The following is a 14,871-nucleotide window of genomic DNA, read 5'->3' as shown; positions in this document are numbered from 1 at the left end:
AAAAAAAAAAAAAAAGCCACTGGTGAGCCAGGACTTCTCCAGCCGCTGCTGCTCTGTGGCCCACTTTGGCGCCTTCTGTTTGGTGTCTGGACATCATTGGTGGTCATGGTTCCAAGGGCCCAGATGAAATTTGGACCATAGAATTGGAGAGAAGTTTCTTCTCTGGAGGCAGTGGCCGGGGGTCTAGCAGCTCAGAGCCGGGTCTAAGGGATGTCATGGGGGGCTCTCTGTTCATTCTGCTGAACCACTCTTGGGCTGTCAGGGAAGGCTGAACTGCTGCCGTAGGCAGGTAGATGTCCTCTTGGTAGGATTCTGACCTCCAGGGTACAATCAATGAGGCTTTTGGTTGTGATCTGCTTGTGGAAGTGGAAGATCTCACAGGAAGACATGTGGAGACCTTTCTTTGGCATGATAACTGGCTTCCTAAATTCTCCTTATATGGTTACTCCAGTTCTTTTTCTTTTCTTCCTTTTATTTGACACAAGGTCCCATATAAGCCTGCCACAACCTCAAACTTGTTATATAGATGAGGATGACCTTGAACTCCTGATCCTCCTGCCTCCATCTGCCAAATGCTTTGCACTCTTAGAAGCTGATCCCCTTCTGTGGGTTGTCGGAGTGGTACTCAATCAATTAGCTCAGGTGAGGCTTGTTAGTGCTCACCCCAGGGTACCGGATGCTCCCGTCTCCCTTCCCCACAATGTACAGCATGCCTGTGTCTGAGTCGCAGAAGGGAAACACACACCCCAGGAGCTATCCAGGTCTGCCTCTGTGAGGGGACACAGAAAGGTTGTCCTGGCCCCACAGGGCCATCTGCCGGTTGTTGCATCGGGATGTACCCATGGATAGCAGTTTCTCAAGATTTCCCCAGGAGCAGCACTTTGTTGGCCTGGTGCCCCATGTAGCTGGCTTCCTGGAGGACAATCCCTAGTCCGGGGTCCTTACAGGTGGTGGCCAGCAGGCTGCCGTTGGTGTTGAAGGACACGGAGAGGATCACACCTTGGTGACAGGTGATTGTCTTCACGGGTTTTGCAGCTACAGACTCCTTTGTGTCCAGGTTCTACACCATCACCTTGTAGTCATAGCCAGCACTGAAGAGGATGCTGGCAGCAATGGGGAACCCAACAGTTCCTTTTTGTTCGCTAGGTTCCTTGCCAACGGCTGCTTGGGGATGTTCTAGATCTTAATCATGGCATCTTGGAAATAGAAGGTGATCTCAAAGTCATCAAAAGGATTCTATTTGATGTCCAAGATGTCCCCTCTGGGCCCACAAACCTTGGGGTAGTGAGGGTTCAACTTTCCCATCTGGTGCAAGGGGGATGATGGGGAAGGCCCCTTGATGGTGCGTTCAGTGACCACAGCAATGAAATCGGTTCACAACACAGAAGTGGTTGTCATGAGTATTGTGTGTGATGGCCACCGGGTTGTAGCAGTTCTCTTTGCTGGCGGGCTTACTGTAGACATGTCTGTACTTGAAGATGTAGGACATCTTGCTGGCAGCTGTGTAGGTGGTGGCTCCAGCTCCCACTCCACGCTGCCTGCCAAGTCCCCGGTGTTTGGATTTTTTTTTTTTTTTGATTTTTCGAGACAGGATTTCTCTGTAGCTTTTTTGGTTCCTGTCCTGGAACTAGCTCTTGTAGTCCAGGCTGGCCTCGAACTCACAGAGATCCACCTGCCTCTGCCTCCCGAGTGCTGGGATTAAAGGCGTGCGCCACCACTGCCTGGCTGTGTTTGGATTTTTTTTTTAAATATTTATTTATTTATTATGTATACAATGATCTGTCTGTATGCCTGCAGGCCAGAAGAGGGCGCCAGACCTCATTACAGATGGTTGTGAGCCACCATGTGGTTGCTGGGAATTGAACTCAGGACCTTTGGAAGAGCAGGCAATGCTCTTAACCACTGAGCCATCTCTCCAGCCCCCTGTGTTTGGATTTTTTAAATTTGTGGGACTTCCAAAGTGGTACTATGTTTGGTGTTAGTATTAACATGATCTTGGTACAAGGAAGAAATGAAACGTATGGGCTAACAGTGATGCTTTGTGTGTGAAGTTGACAAGGGGTAAATTGTATTAAGTTTTGTCAACTTGATTAAAAACTCGAGTCACCTGGGAAGAAATAACCTCCGTCCAAACAGCCTCTATCAGACTAGCCTGTGGGCCTGTGTGTGGAGCATTGTCTTGATTAAAGATTGATGCCAGAGGGTCCAGCCCACTGTGATCATGTCACTGCTGGGCTGGTGGTGGTCCTGGGGTGAAGAAGTAAGCAAGTCAGGCAAGCCATGGGGGAGTAAGCAGAGTTTCTTCATGACTTCTGTATCAGTTCCTGCCCTGAGCTCCTGCCTTGCTTTCTCAGTTTGGGGGCCTGTGACTTGAGAGTTGTAAGATCCAGGATGCTTTGGCTTCCGGTGTTTATTACGGCAGCAGGAAAGCACATAGAGTATCGTTACCGGAAAGATGTCTCTGGGTAAAATGATAAAACCCCCACTTTGTGAAGATGCAGATAGTTCGAGCGTGTCTGGTCAATGGCTAAGGCAAGCACCGAGGGCTTTCTGCCCTGAACTCCATTTCCTGCAGCTGGGATTGTACACTCATTTCGTGGATGGCTAAGCCAGATAAGAGCTGAGATGTTAAGCCAGCTGATGCTCAGCCTTGCCCTGTTCAGCCTGGGGAGGGGTCAGGTTCTCAGCTGGTGGACGAGCAATTTTGTCCCTGCCATCTTTTGGTTTAGGGTTCTCTGGGCCTCTTTGTGGACAGTTGGCACTGTTGATACTGATGTTGAGAGGGCTGTTGACCTTGGGTCCTGACTTTCCTTGCCACCCTCTCTAGGCTCTTCGGCAAGGAAGGGCCTTGTGGAATTGGTGTGTCACGTATCCACACTGTCTCACTGGTCTACCCTCCTGTCCTCCCTGTGGCTAGTAGCAGTCCATCACTCTCCCAGCACAGGAAGGTGGAAACTTGGAGCTTTCACCTGCTGAAGGGCTGGCCTTGTTGGGTTTGGCCTTCAAGAGTGCTCTGCCACTCCTGCCCTCACACCGTTGGGGTAATCCTGCTGGTTATTGCGTGAAGAGTCCCTAGGAAGTGGACAGCGCCTACAGTGGTTCCCTCTGCTGTGGATTTACTGCCGTGGGCTATCCCTCTACCAGGGCTTGTAATGTTGGCCACCTCTGAATCCATTTCTACCTCAGTATTGAACTTGTATTCTTTGGAGGTACTTCCAATGGGTGCTGATTTTGAGACATGGTTTCACCATGTCGTCTAGGCTGGCCTGAAATCTGCAGAGATCCACTTGCCTATGCCTTCCGAGTGCTAGGATTAAGGCGGGTGCTATTGTGTGTGGCCTCCATTTCTACGTCTTACATCAAACACAACCTTGACTGAGATAACCTCTTTGCTCCTGTCATGGGAGCAGTGCTGCTTGTGGTGCTAGGCTTCGGGTTAGAGCTGGTGTTAGGTGGTAGCTACTGGGTGATAGTGCTACAGCAGCTGCAGGTCTTCCAGGGTTGTCATGGTAACCAGGTCAGCAGCGTTCCAGCTGACCCAGGCTCCTGTTACTGATCCAATGCTATCTTCCTACCTTCAGAATTGTTTGGTTAGCCTCCCGTGTATGAGCATACACCATGCACATGCCAGATGCCCTCACAGTTGGGAGAAGGTGTTGGATCCCTAGAACTGGAGTTACAGATGGTTGTGACATGGTTGTGAGGGGCTATGTCGGTGCTGGGAACTGAAACTGGGTTCTCTGGAAGAGCAGTCAGTGCTCTGAACTATTGAGCCAACTACCCACTCCCCATCTTTTCTTTTTAAATTCATCCTTTCCAACTTTCTTTTCTTCCTTCCTTTCTTCCCTCCCTCCTCCTTTCATTCCTATGTGCTATCTCAAACTGGGCTCACATGAGCCTCTTTCTCAGCCTTTTGAGTGCTAGAGTCTAGACACATGACACACTGCTCATATTCCATGTGGCATATTTTAAAATTTAAAGACATTTATTATTGTACACATGGCCAGCTCAGTAACCGTGAAATGCAAAGCCGCCATCCTCCTTCAGGATGCTGTGGCACCTAGGAGCTGCACTTACGTCAGCAGCAAGCATCGTGACAAGGCAGTGCTGTGTGTGGGTGGGCTGGGAAAACACCCAAATTCAGATAATGAAGCAGTTTCTCCTGACCTCCTCACATCGAATTCCCACTGTGGAAAAGTGGAGCAATCACAGACTGAGCATCTTAGATGTGAAGTGGCTGTAGGTCCCCGTGGCTGTGCTCCTGTCCATGGATATCTCCCTAGCCCAGACTGGTCAGGAGCTTTTGGCTGCCCCTCCAGCCTGGACACTTATGAGTACACCAATGCTCTCGAGTTTGCTTTTTGTTTCTGAGACAAGGTCTCACTATATAGCCCAGGCTGACCTGGAATTTATGATTCTTCTGTCTCAGTCTCCTTATAATTGACCCCGTCTGGCTTCTGGGAGGTCTTGAGCTCCCTCCTGGCCCCATTCCTTCAAGAGCCTTAATCTTCATTGTTATCAGGGCACCTCTTCTACTGGCAAGCTGGCCTTTGTAGGAACACATAGCTTCACAGAGGCCTGGGCTGGCTTCCCACACATGCGTTCTCTCTGGTGAATGGCATGTATCTGGCCCACCAAGCAGAGGGCTCCACCCCACAACAGCTGCACCTATGAATGTCTGCTTCCTTTCCCCACCATCTGACAGTTACTTCTGCATCGTGGCTTTCCCGTAGTGAGGATGGCGACGTCCTCAAAACTTCCAGGGGCCAAGCCTGTTGGTACTGCTTGCTGCGGGTTCTGCCAAGGTGGCAAGTCCTGAATCACAGCAAGGGCTCTCCCTGCCCCCAATCTAGCACTGATAGTCCTTTGGACTGGGTCCTACAGGCAATGTCCTGTAGTGCCTTAGCATGTTGTCCCTTTCTGTTTGACATGCACCAGTCCTTAGTTCATTCTCTGTCCCTATACAAAAAATACTTGTGGCTGAATAATTTAAATTTGAGAGGTTTACTATCTGGGCATAGTGGTGTCTCTAACTTCAGCACTCAGGAGGCTAAAGTACTCCGGAAGATCATTATGAGCTATCAAGAAGGCTTTTAGAGATTCATCTTAGTTGGCTCTTTTCCAGTGTTCATTGCTAGCCACCAGTCCCAGCTTTTTGTTCCCGCTTCCTTTGATTTCCTGGAGGCCTGGAATGTGTTCACTTCCACATCTGTCTTGGTCTGACCACAGTGAAGGGACTGCTCTTCTGCAGCATGCCAGAGGTTCACTAGCAGAGTGGGGCCCCCAACAGATGCAGGAGAACTGATAGCTGTCAAATGTCCCTTGCTATTCCACCCCACAGGAGTTAAACACACTGGTGGTTTCCATACTAGTAAAATATTTTTTATTATTTTTGTAACACAGGAAAGTAGAGACTTCTTTTTGGTGTACACCAGAGCTAAGGGAAGCAGAATAAGGGGATTAATAGGACTTTTCTGCACTTTTGATGACCATAAAAAGTTCACAATACCAACTGCTTACCATAAAACTTATCATAGCTCCAAACACATATAAAGGATCAGTTTTAAAATCTATAAAAGTAAAAAATATACAGTTGGACACTCTAACACTTAATCATCTTCAATATAAAATTGTAAACATTTATTTACACAAAGCACATGTGTGTAAGGAAGTCCCAGCACCCTTTTCTTCTTGAGTCGTGGCTCTGAGGAGATGAGCTGTGCGAGGAAGTGGGGTCACCTCTTCCCAACTCCTCAAAGCCAGACTCATAAATAAAGCCGTGGGCAGCTCTGGGGGGACCCCAAGAATCACATTTTATTGCTATGACACTGCAGCAAGTGAGCTGCCCACTGCCTGTGCGGCCAACCTGGGCCTAAGGTAGAGTGCCGGGGCAGCTGGCGTGCCCTGGGCAATGGGGGCAGGAGGCTGGAAGAGGAAACAGGATCCGGCTCCAGCCCTCGGCCATGTTTTTGGTAGAGAACCTGCTGAAGCCACCCTCTTATCCCTACGACTGGGGAACTACCAGAGGGTGGCGTCTTCACTGGCTTTATATGATCCACCTGCTTCTTTGAGCGCTGAACTGAGTTTCTGGGGAGGACAGGTGGAGGAGAAATGGCTATGAGACGAGGACCTGAGAGCACAGGTGCCCTCAGCGAAAAAGGCACTGCCGGTGCAATCTAGTTAGCACTGTGTACCCTCCGACCCTCTGAGTGCGCAGGCTGCTCTTGTCATTTCCTTGGCTCAGTTCTTTACACTGGATGAAGTGTTCTGGGACCCAGGACAGTGGGCGGAGCTGTGATTTCTCTGCAGACCACTCTGCACGCAGGTCACTCCAGCAGAACCTTTCTTTCCCTCCGCCATCGTGTTCAAGGTCTTGCTCTGTGCGCACCATCTTGCTCGTGATACGGCAAGTGCTGTCAGCAGCCCCCTTGCCATTTTCTAGTTCACGGTTTCTCTGCTAAGACACGTCCATCAACAGACCTTCAAAGAGAATCCACTCACATCTTTAGCAAGGGTGGGTTAGTGTTAAAGCCACTTTAAAAGTGCAAATCATCAGCCGTGGGAGGAGCAGACGCATGGCGGATAAAGAATAAAGTGACTCCTAGGTGGTGGGCTGCCTGCAGCCTTCTTTCCCCAAACCTGTGCAAGGCTTAGGCTCCCTACGGAGTTTGACTTTTCCTCTTTTAATGTAGTAAATCACCGTTTCCCATTTTGGCTGGGAGAAGATGAGGAGGCAGACAGAAGAAGGGTCATGGGGATGATGTGGAGAAGAAAGGATGTGTGCACAACTGAATGGCACTTCTACTGTGGTAAATACAGGTTGTCAGAGATGCAGAAGGCTAGAGCCTAAATCTCCACCTTCAGCATTTAGCCATGCCAGGGTATGGAGGGGGCTCCATGGGGGCCCAGTATCCTGAAGAGTGAATGGCAGCCAGGAAGTAGGAGCTTTAAGGAAGGACCCTATTTGGACCACTACACCTAACATCTTGTGGCTTCCTGATCATAAGGAAACCCTCGGTCTCCAGTGCCACTTATGAATACAACCACCACCCATCCTAATCTGCTTAAAAATCTTAAATTAAAACAATTACTTCTATGCTACAAAATGCAAATAATTCTATTTAAAAATTTCAACAGAAATTTGTTCCCAGCCTTGAGGCAAGTGGAGAAATCTTGGGTAAAAAGACAGCACATTACTTTTGATAAGTCTGACATGGCAGGGCTTGTTTCCACTGGCTTTTTTGGTCATCTGGGTAGGAAGCCACCTTTCAAACCCCTATCCTGCTATCCCAGTCCCAGGTAGTGATGCCAATGGGCTGGGCCAGCCCAACGGACCAGCAGATACTGACCAGAGCTGGCTTCAGCCGTGGCTTAAGTTCTACTGGCCCAGTTCTCTGGGCCATGGGCTTTTGGTCCAAAGTAGTTGTTCTTTCTTGAATCTGAGAACAAAAATAAGATGTCTAAACATGGAAAACACCACAAATTTCTCTGTTACTGTGACCCTAGAAGATCATCCAACTCATTTATCCACTCCTCAGAAGTCCTGTTCTTCAGCAGTGAGTCGATCAGATCAGTGTGTGCAGCCACACTGGACAGCCCACTGCTGCCCGGCTGTCCGCTGAAGGCGAAGGGCAGCTCTTGGCCCATGGTCCTCACAGGGTAGGCCTGAGTACAGTGCAGCCCCGCCCGGCTGTTCATCTGTGAAGTGGGGCTCTGGCTAAAGGCCCCCAGCTCAGGTCCTGCAGGACTTAAGCCAGGCAAGCCCTGCTGAGGGGCTGCTTGGGGAGGTGCGGGTGCAGGGGCACTGTTCCTCTGCTGTGTGCTCACCGGGGGCAGCAGTGACCCTGCTGCACCTGCTGAGTTCATGGGGGCCATGGGCCTGCTGGGCATGGCTTGGGAGAACTGCTGGCCAGATATTTTCAGGTGAGCCTGCTGCATGTGGAAACCGGAAGCTGCAGGGAAGGGGCTCACGCTGCTGCTCCCTGGCGCCTGGCTGCTCAGGTTTGGCATTCCCTGATGTTGCCATGAGGCATTCTGGCCTCCCATGGCTGCTGACACCCTTGGGACTTGTGGCTTTGTTAAACCAGGAGGCAGGGTTCCCTTATTGTGCTGCTGGGAGAGACCAGCACTCCCCAGAGAGTTCTGTCCATAGGCAGCTGGAGCAGAGGCATTCTGGCCCACATTGGTCTGCCGTGGAAGGTGGGCATGTGTGCTGGTAGCCTGTGGTGGGGGCTGGGCGACTATCTGGGATAGGCCAGAGGTCATGCCATAAAGGCTGCTCTGTGGCAAGCTCTGGGACCCAGTAAACTGGGCCACTCCTCGGTCCTGTTGGCCTGAGCTGGAGGGGAGAGACGAAACAGGAGCATGTCCAGGACCCATTGACATCAGAGTCCCAGGTTGCGGGAACACTCGAGGACAGCTGGAATTGGATGGACCCAAGTTGTTTATGCCAGTCACAGCAGCAGAAGGTCCTAGAAGACAGAAAATTCTAGCAATCAAATTGGCATTCATTTTTTCTCCTTTACATGTGTGAGTAGGTGCAGGTGCTTAGTGCCAAACAAGCGTGTGGAAGTCAGAGGACAACAGGTGGGAAGCTGGTTCCTGTCTTAGTTATGGTTTCTTCTGTGATAAACACCATAACCAAAAGCAACGTGGGGAGCTTTATTTCATCCTTTCCCCCCCTCTGCCTCCCCCTCCGAAGTGCTAGGATTAAAGACATGTGCTACTGCACCTGGCAGTTTATTTTATCTTATAGCTTATAGTCAATCCATCATTCAAGGAAGTCAGGGGCAGAAACGCCAGGCAGGAACTGAAACCATGGAGTAATGCTGCTTACTGGCTTGCTTACTAGGGCGTGCTCAGTCAGCTTTCTTTTCCACCCAGGACCAGAAGCCCAGGGGTGGCAACACCCACAGTGGATTGGGCCCTCCCACACTAATGCCCCCAGGCATGTCTGCAGGCTAGTCTGATGGAGTCATTCTTCTCATCCGAGAGTCCCTCTCTCCAAATGCCGCTAGCTTGTGTCAGGATTATATAAAACTAGCCAGGACAGTTTCCTCTCCTCACCACGTAGGTCCTAGGAATCAAACTCAGGTCATCAGACTTGGTGGCAAATGTCTTTACTTGTTGAGCCATCTTGCCAGACCACGTTGGCATTCCTACTAGTGTGGTGGAGATATCTAGACCTAAGACGCAGCTCTTCTTTCATGGACAAAAACCCCCATACCTCATGAGCAGTGGAATAAGGACAGTACTCAGAAACAGAGGACAAAGGGAAACTCCAGAGCAGTGAAGCCAGTTCTCTTGTCCATTTTCTTATTAAGCATCCAACAAAGTTTTTCTCAGTTAGGACCTAGGGATTTCAAGACAGATACCCCAGCATCTGTCGGTGGAAGGCAAGCCACAACACTGTGTGAAAGGGTCAAAGTCTGAGCAGCAGGATATAGGAAGCAGGGGTCTGAAGGTCTAAGATACGGAACAGTCTTCACAAAGAAAGGGGCTCAGAATTGAATTTAGGGCTGGAAGTGTAGCTCAGTAGGTAGAACACTTACTTAGTATGCACAAAAACTTGAGTTCATTCACCAGCAGCAAAGAAGCACACATGTGCACAAAACATGCATACACATGTATATGTACCCATGCAATGCACATGTATACATGTGAACACAAACTCATGGATGCACACATAAAAGCACACATACATATACACAAATGTGTACCCACATGCAGGTTTGACAATATGACAGTTTAGAGGAGAGGGGCTGTGAAGGAACAGAATTGTGACAAGCTATGACATTAAGAGCCAGCCATGACTAGGGTGTGTCAAGAGCAGGACAGTAAAGCCTGAAACTACAATTTAGTTCTGTTGAGGTATGGCTGTTGGTGTACGGTGGCTCCTGGATGAGGCAGTGGCAATTTGGGAAGGGCTATATATAGCTGAAGACATCTCTCTACACCCTGTTATTTATGACATAAGGTGACAAGGTGGTTGAGGGAGGCAGAAATCTAGCATGGAATTACCAGGTATTTACTGAGCACAAGCCTTTGAACTCAGGAAACTTGTGTCTGCCCTTCTTGTGTGTGTGTGTGTGTGTGTGTGTGTGTGTGTGTGTGTGTGTGTGTGTGTGTGTGTGTGTGTGTGCGTGCAGGCACAGCATGTGGAGAATAAAGGCTGACCTTAAGCTTAGTTCCTCAGGAGCTGTCCATCTTGTTTCACTGGCTTGAAGCTCACTAACTGGGCTAGACGACTGGCTAGAAAGCTCCAGGGATCTGCCTGCCTCTTTTTGTGGTGCCTGGATTACACACACATGCTCCAGCACCTGACTTTTACATGGTGCTGAGGATCAACTGGGGTCCTCAGCCTTCCAAGCACTTTACCAACTGATGACTTTGCAGTCCTCTCCTTTCTTACAGAGACCTACTTACTGACCTGGAACTCCTGATCCTCCCACCTCTATCTCCCAAGTGCTGGTATCATCACCATGTCTGGTTGGGGCTTGCTGCCTATTGGTTCTGGCCTGAGCTTTGCAGAGGACCTAAGTTTGGTCTCTAGCACCTGCCCATAACCCTAGCTCCACAGGGATACGATAGTTCTGGCCTCCACAGGTTCCAGCATCACAGTCACATAAGACCCCAAATGTAGACATAATGAAAATAACTTTTAAAAAATAGGTGTGAAGCCCAGGGGGTGGTGGCGCATGCCTTTAATCCCAGCATGTGGCAGAGGCAGGCGATCTCTGTGAGTTCAAGGCCAGTCTGGTTTATAGAGTGAGTTCCAAGACAGCCAAGAATATACAAAGAAACCCTGTCTCAAGAAACCAAAAAACCCAAACAAAACCTACACAAAGGTGTGAAGGGGAGAGCTGAAATTGACAACTTCACTCTCCTATTAGAGCATTTATCAATGTGGCATGGGATGGAGTTGGGAAACTCAGCCAGACGCAGGCTTCTGTGACCCTAGAGACTTCAATTCCATATTCCTAGTCAGCACACCAGGAAGCCCCACCTAGGCTCTTACGTGGGTGTAGTCAGTTTCTCTGAACACTCACAGTGAAGGTCAGGAGGGAAGGCAGACCAGAGTACACCCGACTGATGTGTCACCTGCAATCCCCACCCAAACTAGTTGCTCAATCCATTTCAGAGGTGACGGCTGAGGCTTAGGTGTTTCTGTCTTCCCTATGACACCAAAGTGAGAAGCCAAGCAAAAGCCCACACAGGTGCGTGAGAGGGAACCCTTCCCCTGGGAAGATCAGACGTTTTTGGTGGTTTTGTTTGAGACAAGCTCTCTCAAACTAAGAAGCTGAAAATGACCTTGAATTCCCGATCCTCCCTCCTCATCTTCCAAGTACTAGGATCACAGGCATGTACTACCACACCCGCTTGCTTTGGGGTTCTGATACAAAGAACTATCTTAATTAAAACTTACATATAAGATGCCCTCTAACTAGTAATAGTTTTCCTTCAAAACCTATTTAACTATGAGCATCCTCGTCAACACTCAAAACCCTCTTTTCTCCTTGTGCCACAAAAGAACCAAAATCCAGGCCTCCCTCTCCTCCAAACCATAGCTCCTGTGAGCAAGTAAACTTGGGACTCATCAGCACCACACACCATGAGCTCCACCCACCGTCATGCCTGACTGCCTTCCCCACAGCCTCCTTCACACCCCCTCACCTGTGAACTGTCCAACCTGCTGGGGAAAGCTGCTTTGTGTTGGGTCCTGGTACTGCGGGGGTGGGCGGGTCAGATGACGCTGAAACTGCTGCTTCTCCTAGAAAGGGCCAAGAACGGGAGAACATGGTGTAAAAACCAACAAGCAAGAAAGCGAGGTGCTCAAGTGCGAGGCTCATGGGCAGTCACCTATGAGTGCAGGGAAGGCCAGCAACTGCTCATGTACGCTGTCTGGGTGATAAAAATGGGTTTCGGCAGTGACTGCACAACTCTATAATTACAATCGAAAACATTGAAGTGTGTAGTTTCAACAACCATATGTGACATGATTTATATCCTAATAAGCGATTAGTTAAAAAGAGATGGTGGGCTGGGCAGTGTTGATTAAAGGTGGGCACACCTTTAATGTTAGCACTTGGGAGGCAGAGGCAAACAGATCTGAGTTCAAGGCCAGCATGATCTACAGAGCGAGTTCCAGGATAGCCAAGGTTATACAGAGAAAATCCTGTCTTGAAAAATCAAAAAGGATGGTGGAGGAGCTGTGGCAATAACCAAATTCAGCAAAGTATAGTCTCTGGAGTTGGCTCCAAGTCTGCTCTGTGTGTAGGCGTGGGCAAGCGTGTGCCATGGTGTGTATCAGAGGACAACCTGCCATCTTCCTTGGGCTATGACAGGGTTTCTTTCTGTTGAGTACTGAAGCCAGGCTTGCTGGCCCACGAACATCAAGAGGCTGTGCCTCTGCTTCCCATCTCCGCCTATGAGCCCCGAGGCTACAGGACTGCGCTCCTGTTTTACTGCTCCTGTTTTACTGCGTTCCAGGGTTCTGAACTCAGGGCCTCAGGCTTGTGAGCCACTTCCTGGTCTCTTTTCTTCTGAGATCCTCTGTAGCCCAGGCTGGCTTTGAACTTACTATGTGGCTAAGCATGAGGGCAAGTCTCCTGTATAAGCTTCCTCAGAGTTAGACCTAGCTGGCTGGCTTCTGTCTTAATTAGAAGATATGGTCCAATCCCTCAAAGGCTCTCATGGTTGCCTGGTGTCAGCACTCTACCTCTGGTAACCCAGTGTTGAGGGAAATATGAATCTTGAACTTAAGACCTCAGGGGCATCTTTACTTCCTTCTTTATGCTTTGGTTCCTCAAACCTCATGTTTCTAACAAGGAGGGATGGCCTGTGTGCCTGGACAGAAACACAAGAAAATGCCCCTTTACACATGAAGATGCTGCCTTTATTAGTCTCCACAAACTACATGCCTAAGATATGCTATGGCCAGGGGCTGGAGAGATGGCGCAGAGGTTAAGGGCACTGGTTGCAGTTCCAGAGGTCCCGAGTTCAATTCCCAGCAACCACATGTTGGTTCACAACCACTGGTAATGAGATCTGGCACCCTCTTCTGGCCTGTAGGCATACATGCAGACAGAACACTATACATAATAAATAAATCTTAAAAAGAAGATGCTACAGCCTTGGGAAGGAGATCCTATTTACTTATTTTAAATATTAACAACATCATTTAGTATTCTTTATTTATTGTGTGTGTATGAGTGTGTGCCATAGTATGAAGATCAGAGACCAACTTGCTGGAGACCTCTCCTGCCGCCTGGATCAGACATAGGTTGACAGACCTGCGTAAAAGGATTTCTAGCCACTGAGCTACCCGAACTCACAGAGATCCACCTGGCTCTGCCTCCTGAGTGCTGGGATTAAAGGTGTGCGCCACCACCACCACCTGGCCCTAATTTTTAAAAAGAAAATCTATCTTGTGTGTATGGCCTGGGCGTGTGTTGGGGGGGAGTATTCATCCACGATGTGGATATGGAGGTCATTTGTGGAGTTGATTCTCACTTTTCATGTGCATGTGGGTTACAGGGACTGAACTCAGGTCATCAGGATGACAAGTACTTTACCTACTTTGGATTCTTGCTGGGCTAAAAAGTGTAAATATGCTCAAGTAGTGTCTGTGTGGCTTCTTGTGCCTGTTACCTGCTCGGCCAGAAGGTGCTGCCTCTGTAGGAACTGTTGCTGCTGCTGCTGCAGCTGCTGCTGCTCCCTCTGCTTCTGCTGGTCCAGGAGCAGCTGGTGCTGTTTCATCACAGCTGCCTGCTGTTGGCTGCTGAGATATGGGGAGCTGCTGTGAGTGCTGGCCACAGAGACACTAGGAGGTTGGCTCCCCACGTTGGCAGTCTGGGCTGGTACAGGGACAGAAGAAGGGTTCTGCTCCTGTCAAAAAAGATGGAGGGAACCAAGTCAGGTGGGATGGATGATGTCCTAACCCTGATGTTCACCATCATCTCAACTCCTGATGTTATAGTTTGGATATGAAATGTTCCTTATGTGTGTGGTGGCAGCATCTTTAAGTCCTAGTGCTTGGGTGGCAGAGGTCAAGTGGAACTCTGAGTTTCAGATCAGTCAGGGATACATAGTGAGATGCTAACTCAATACAACACCCCCCCCCCCAACCCAAACAGAAACAAAAAGCTACTCTGTCTTATACCCACTTGTATACACATTTTCCTGGGAGGGCACAGGATAGCTTTGTCAGTACTTTGTATTCTTATATTTTCAATTCTGTTTAGTGTTTCTGTGTGCATGAGAGGTCAACATCAAGTCTTTATTGTTTCACTTTATTTTCTGAGACAAGGTCTTTCACTGAACCAAGAGCTTCCCAATGCGGCCAGATTGGCTGGCCAGTGAGCCCCCAGGACCTGTCTTCAAAGCACCTTCTGACTGCACCGCCCATCAACTCCACACTCTGCCTTAAATGTTTAAAGACTTCATGTTTAAAGACTAACTGTTACACACTCCCCTCTTTTTGTTTCCTACAAAACAAGCAAGGCCTCACACTATAGCTCAGGCTGGCCTCAAACTTGTGACAACCCTCCTGCTTCACCTTCCCTGTTTAGAAATTGCTGTGAACCACAACTGGCTTCTTGTTTTGTGAGTCTCAATGTGTAGACCAGGCTGGCCTTGAATTCCCTCTGCCTCTTCCTCCTGAGAGCTGGGATTTAAGGCACAGGCCACCACATCTGGCTTTATTTTTACTTTTTGAGGCAGGGCCTTATGTAGTTGTTCGGCATGAAAGAGACAACAACTAAACTGAATTATGTGACTTCTCAAATGTCTGTGTAGCTAAAGTCAAGTTCTATTAAGAAATTATCTTTTTCTCAAGACAGGGTTTCTCTTTGTAACACGCCTCTGCCTCCC

At 49.0% G+C, this 14,871-nt stretch overlaps 1 protein-coding gene and 1 pseudogene across 1 annotated transcript in view; both read right to left on the bottom strand.

Moving 5' to 3' along the window:
* LOC101993313 overlaps positions 1-1,489 on the bottom strand; it is a 7,712-nt pseudogene extending 6,223 nt beyond the window's left edge.
* A 3,873-nt stretch (positions 1,490-5,362) lies between these two features.
* Maml1 (mastermind like transcriptional coactivator 1) overlaps positions 5,363-14,871 on the bottom strand; it is a 37,926-nt gene continuing 28,417 nt past the window's right edge. Inside the window, exons 3-5 of the mRNA XM_005350153.3 lie at positions 13,651-13,887; positions 11,674-11,770; positions 5,363-8,471 (exon numbers count right to left, since the gene is read on the bottom strand). Of these exons, the coding sequence (XP_005350210.1) occupies positions 7,492-8,471; positions 11,674-11,770; positions 13,651-13,887 (1,314 nt within the window). The 3' untranslated portion in view covers positions 5,363-7,491. The remainder of the gene's footprint in view (positions 8,472-11,673; positions 11,771-13,650; positions 13,888-14,871) is intronic.

This window comes from Microtus ochrogaster, chromosome 7 (genome assembly GCF_000317375.1).
Source record: "Microtus ochrogaster isolate Prairie Vole_2 chromosome 7, MicOch1.0, whole genome shotgun sequence".
NCBI lineage: Eukaryota > Metazoa > Chordata > Mammalia > Rodentia > Cricetidae > Microtus > Microtus ochrogaster.
The sequence above is the reverse complement of the archived record's forward strand: the minus strand, read 5'-3'. Positions and strand labels throughout refer to the sequence as shown.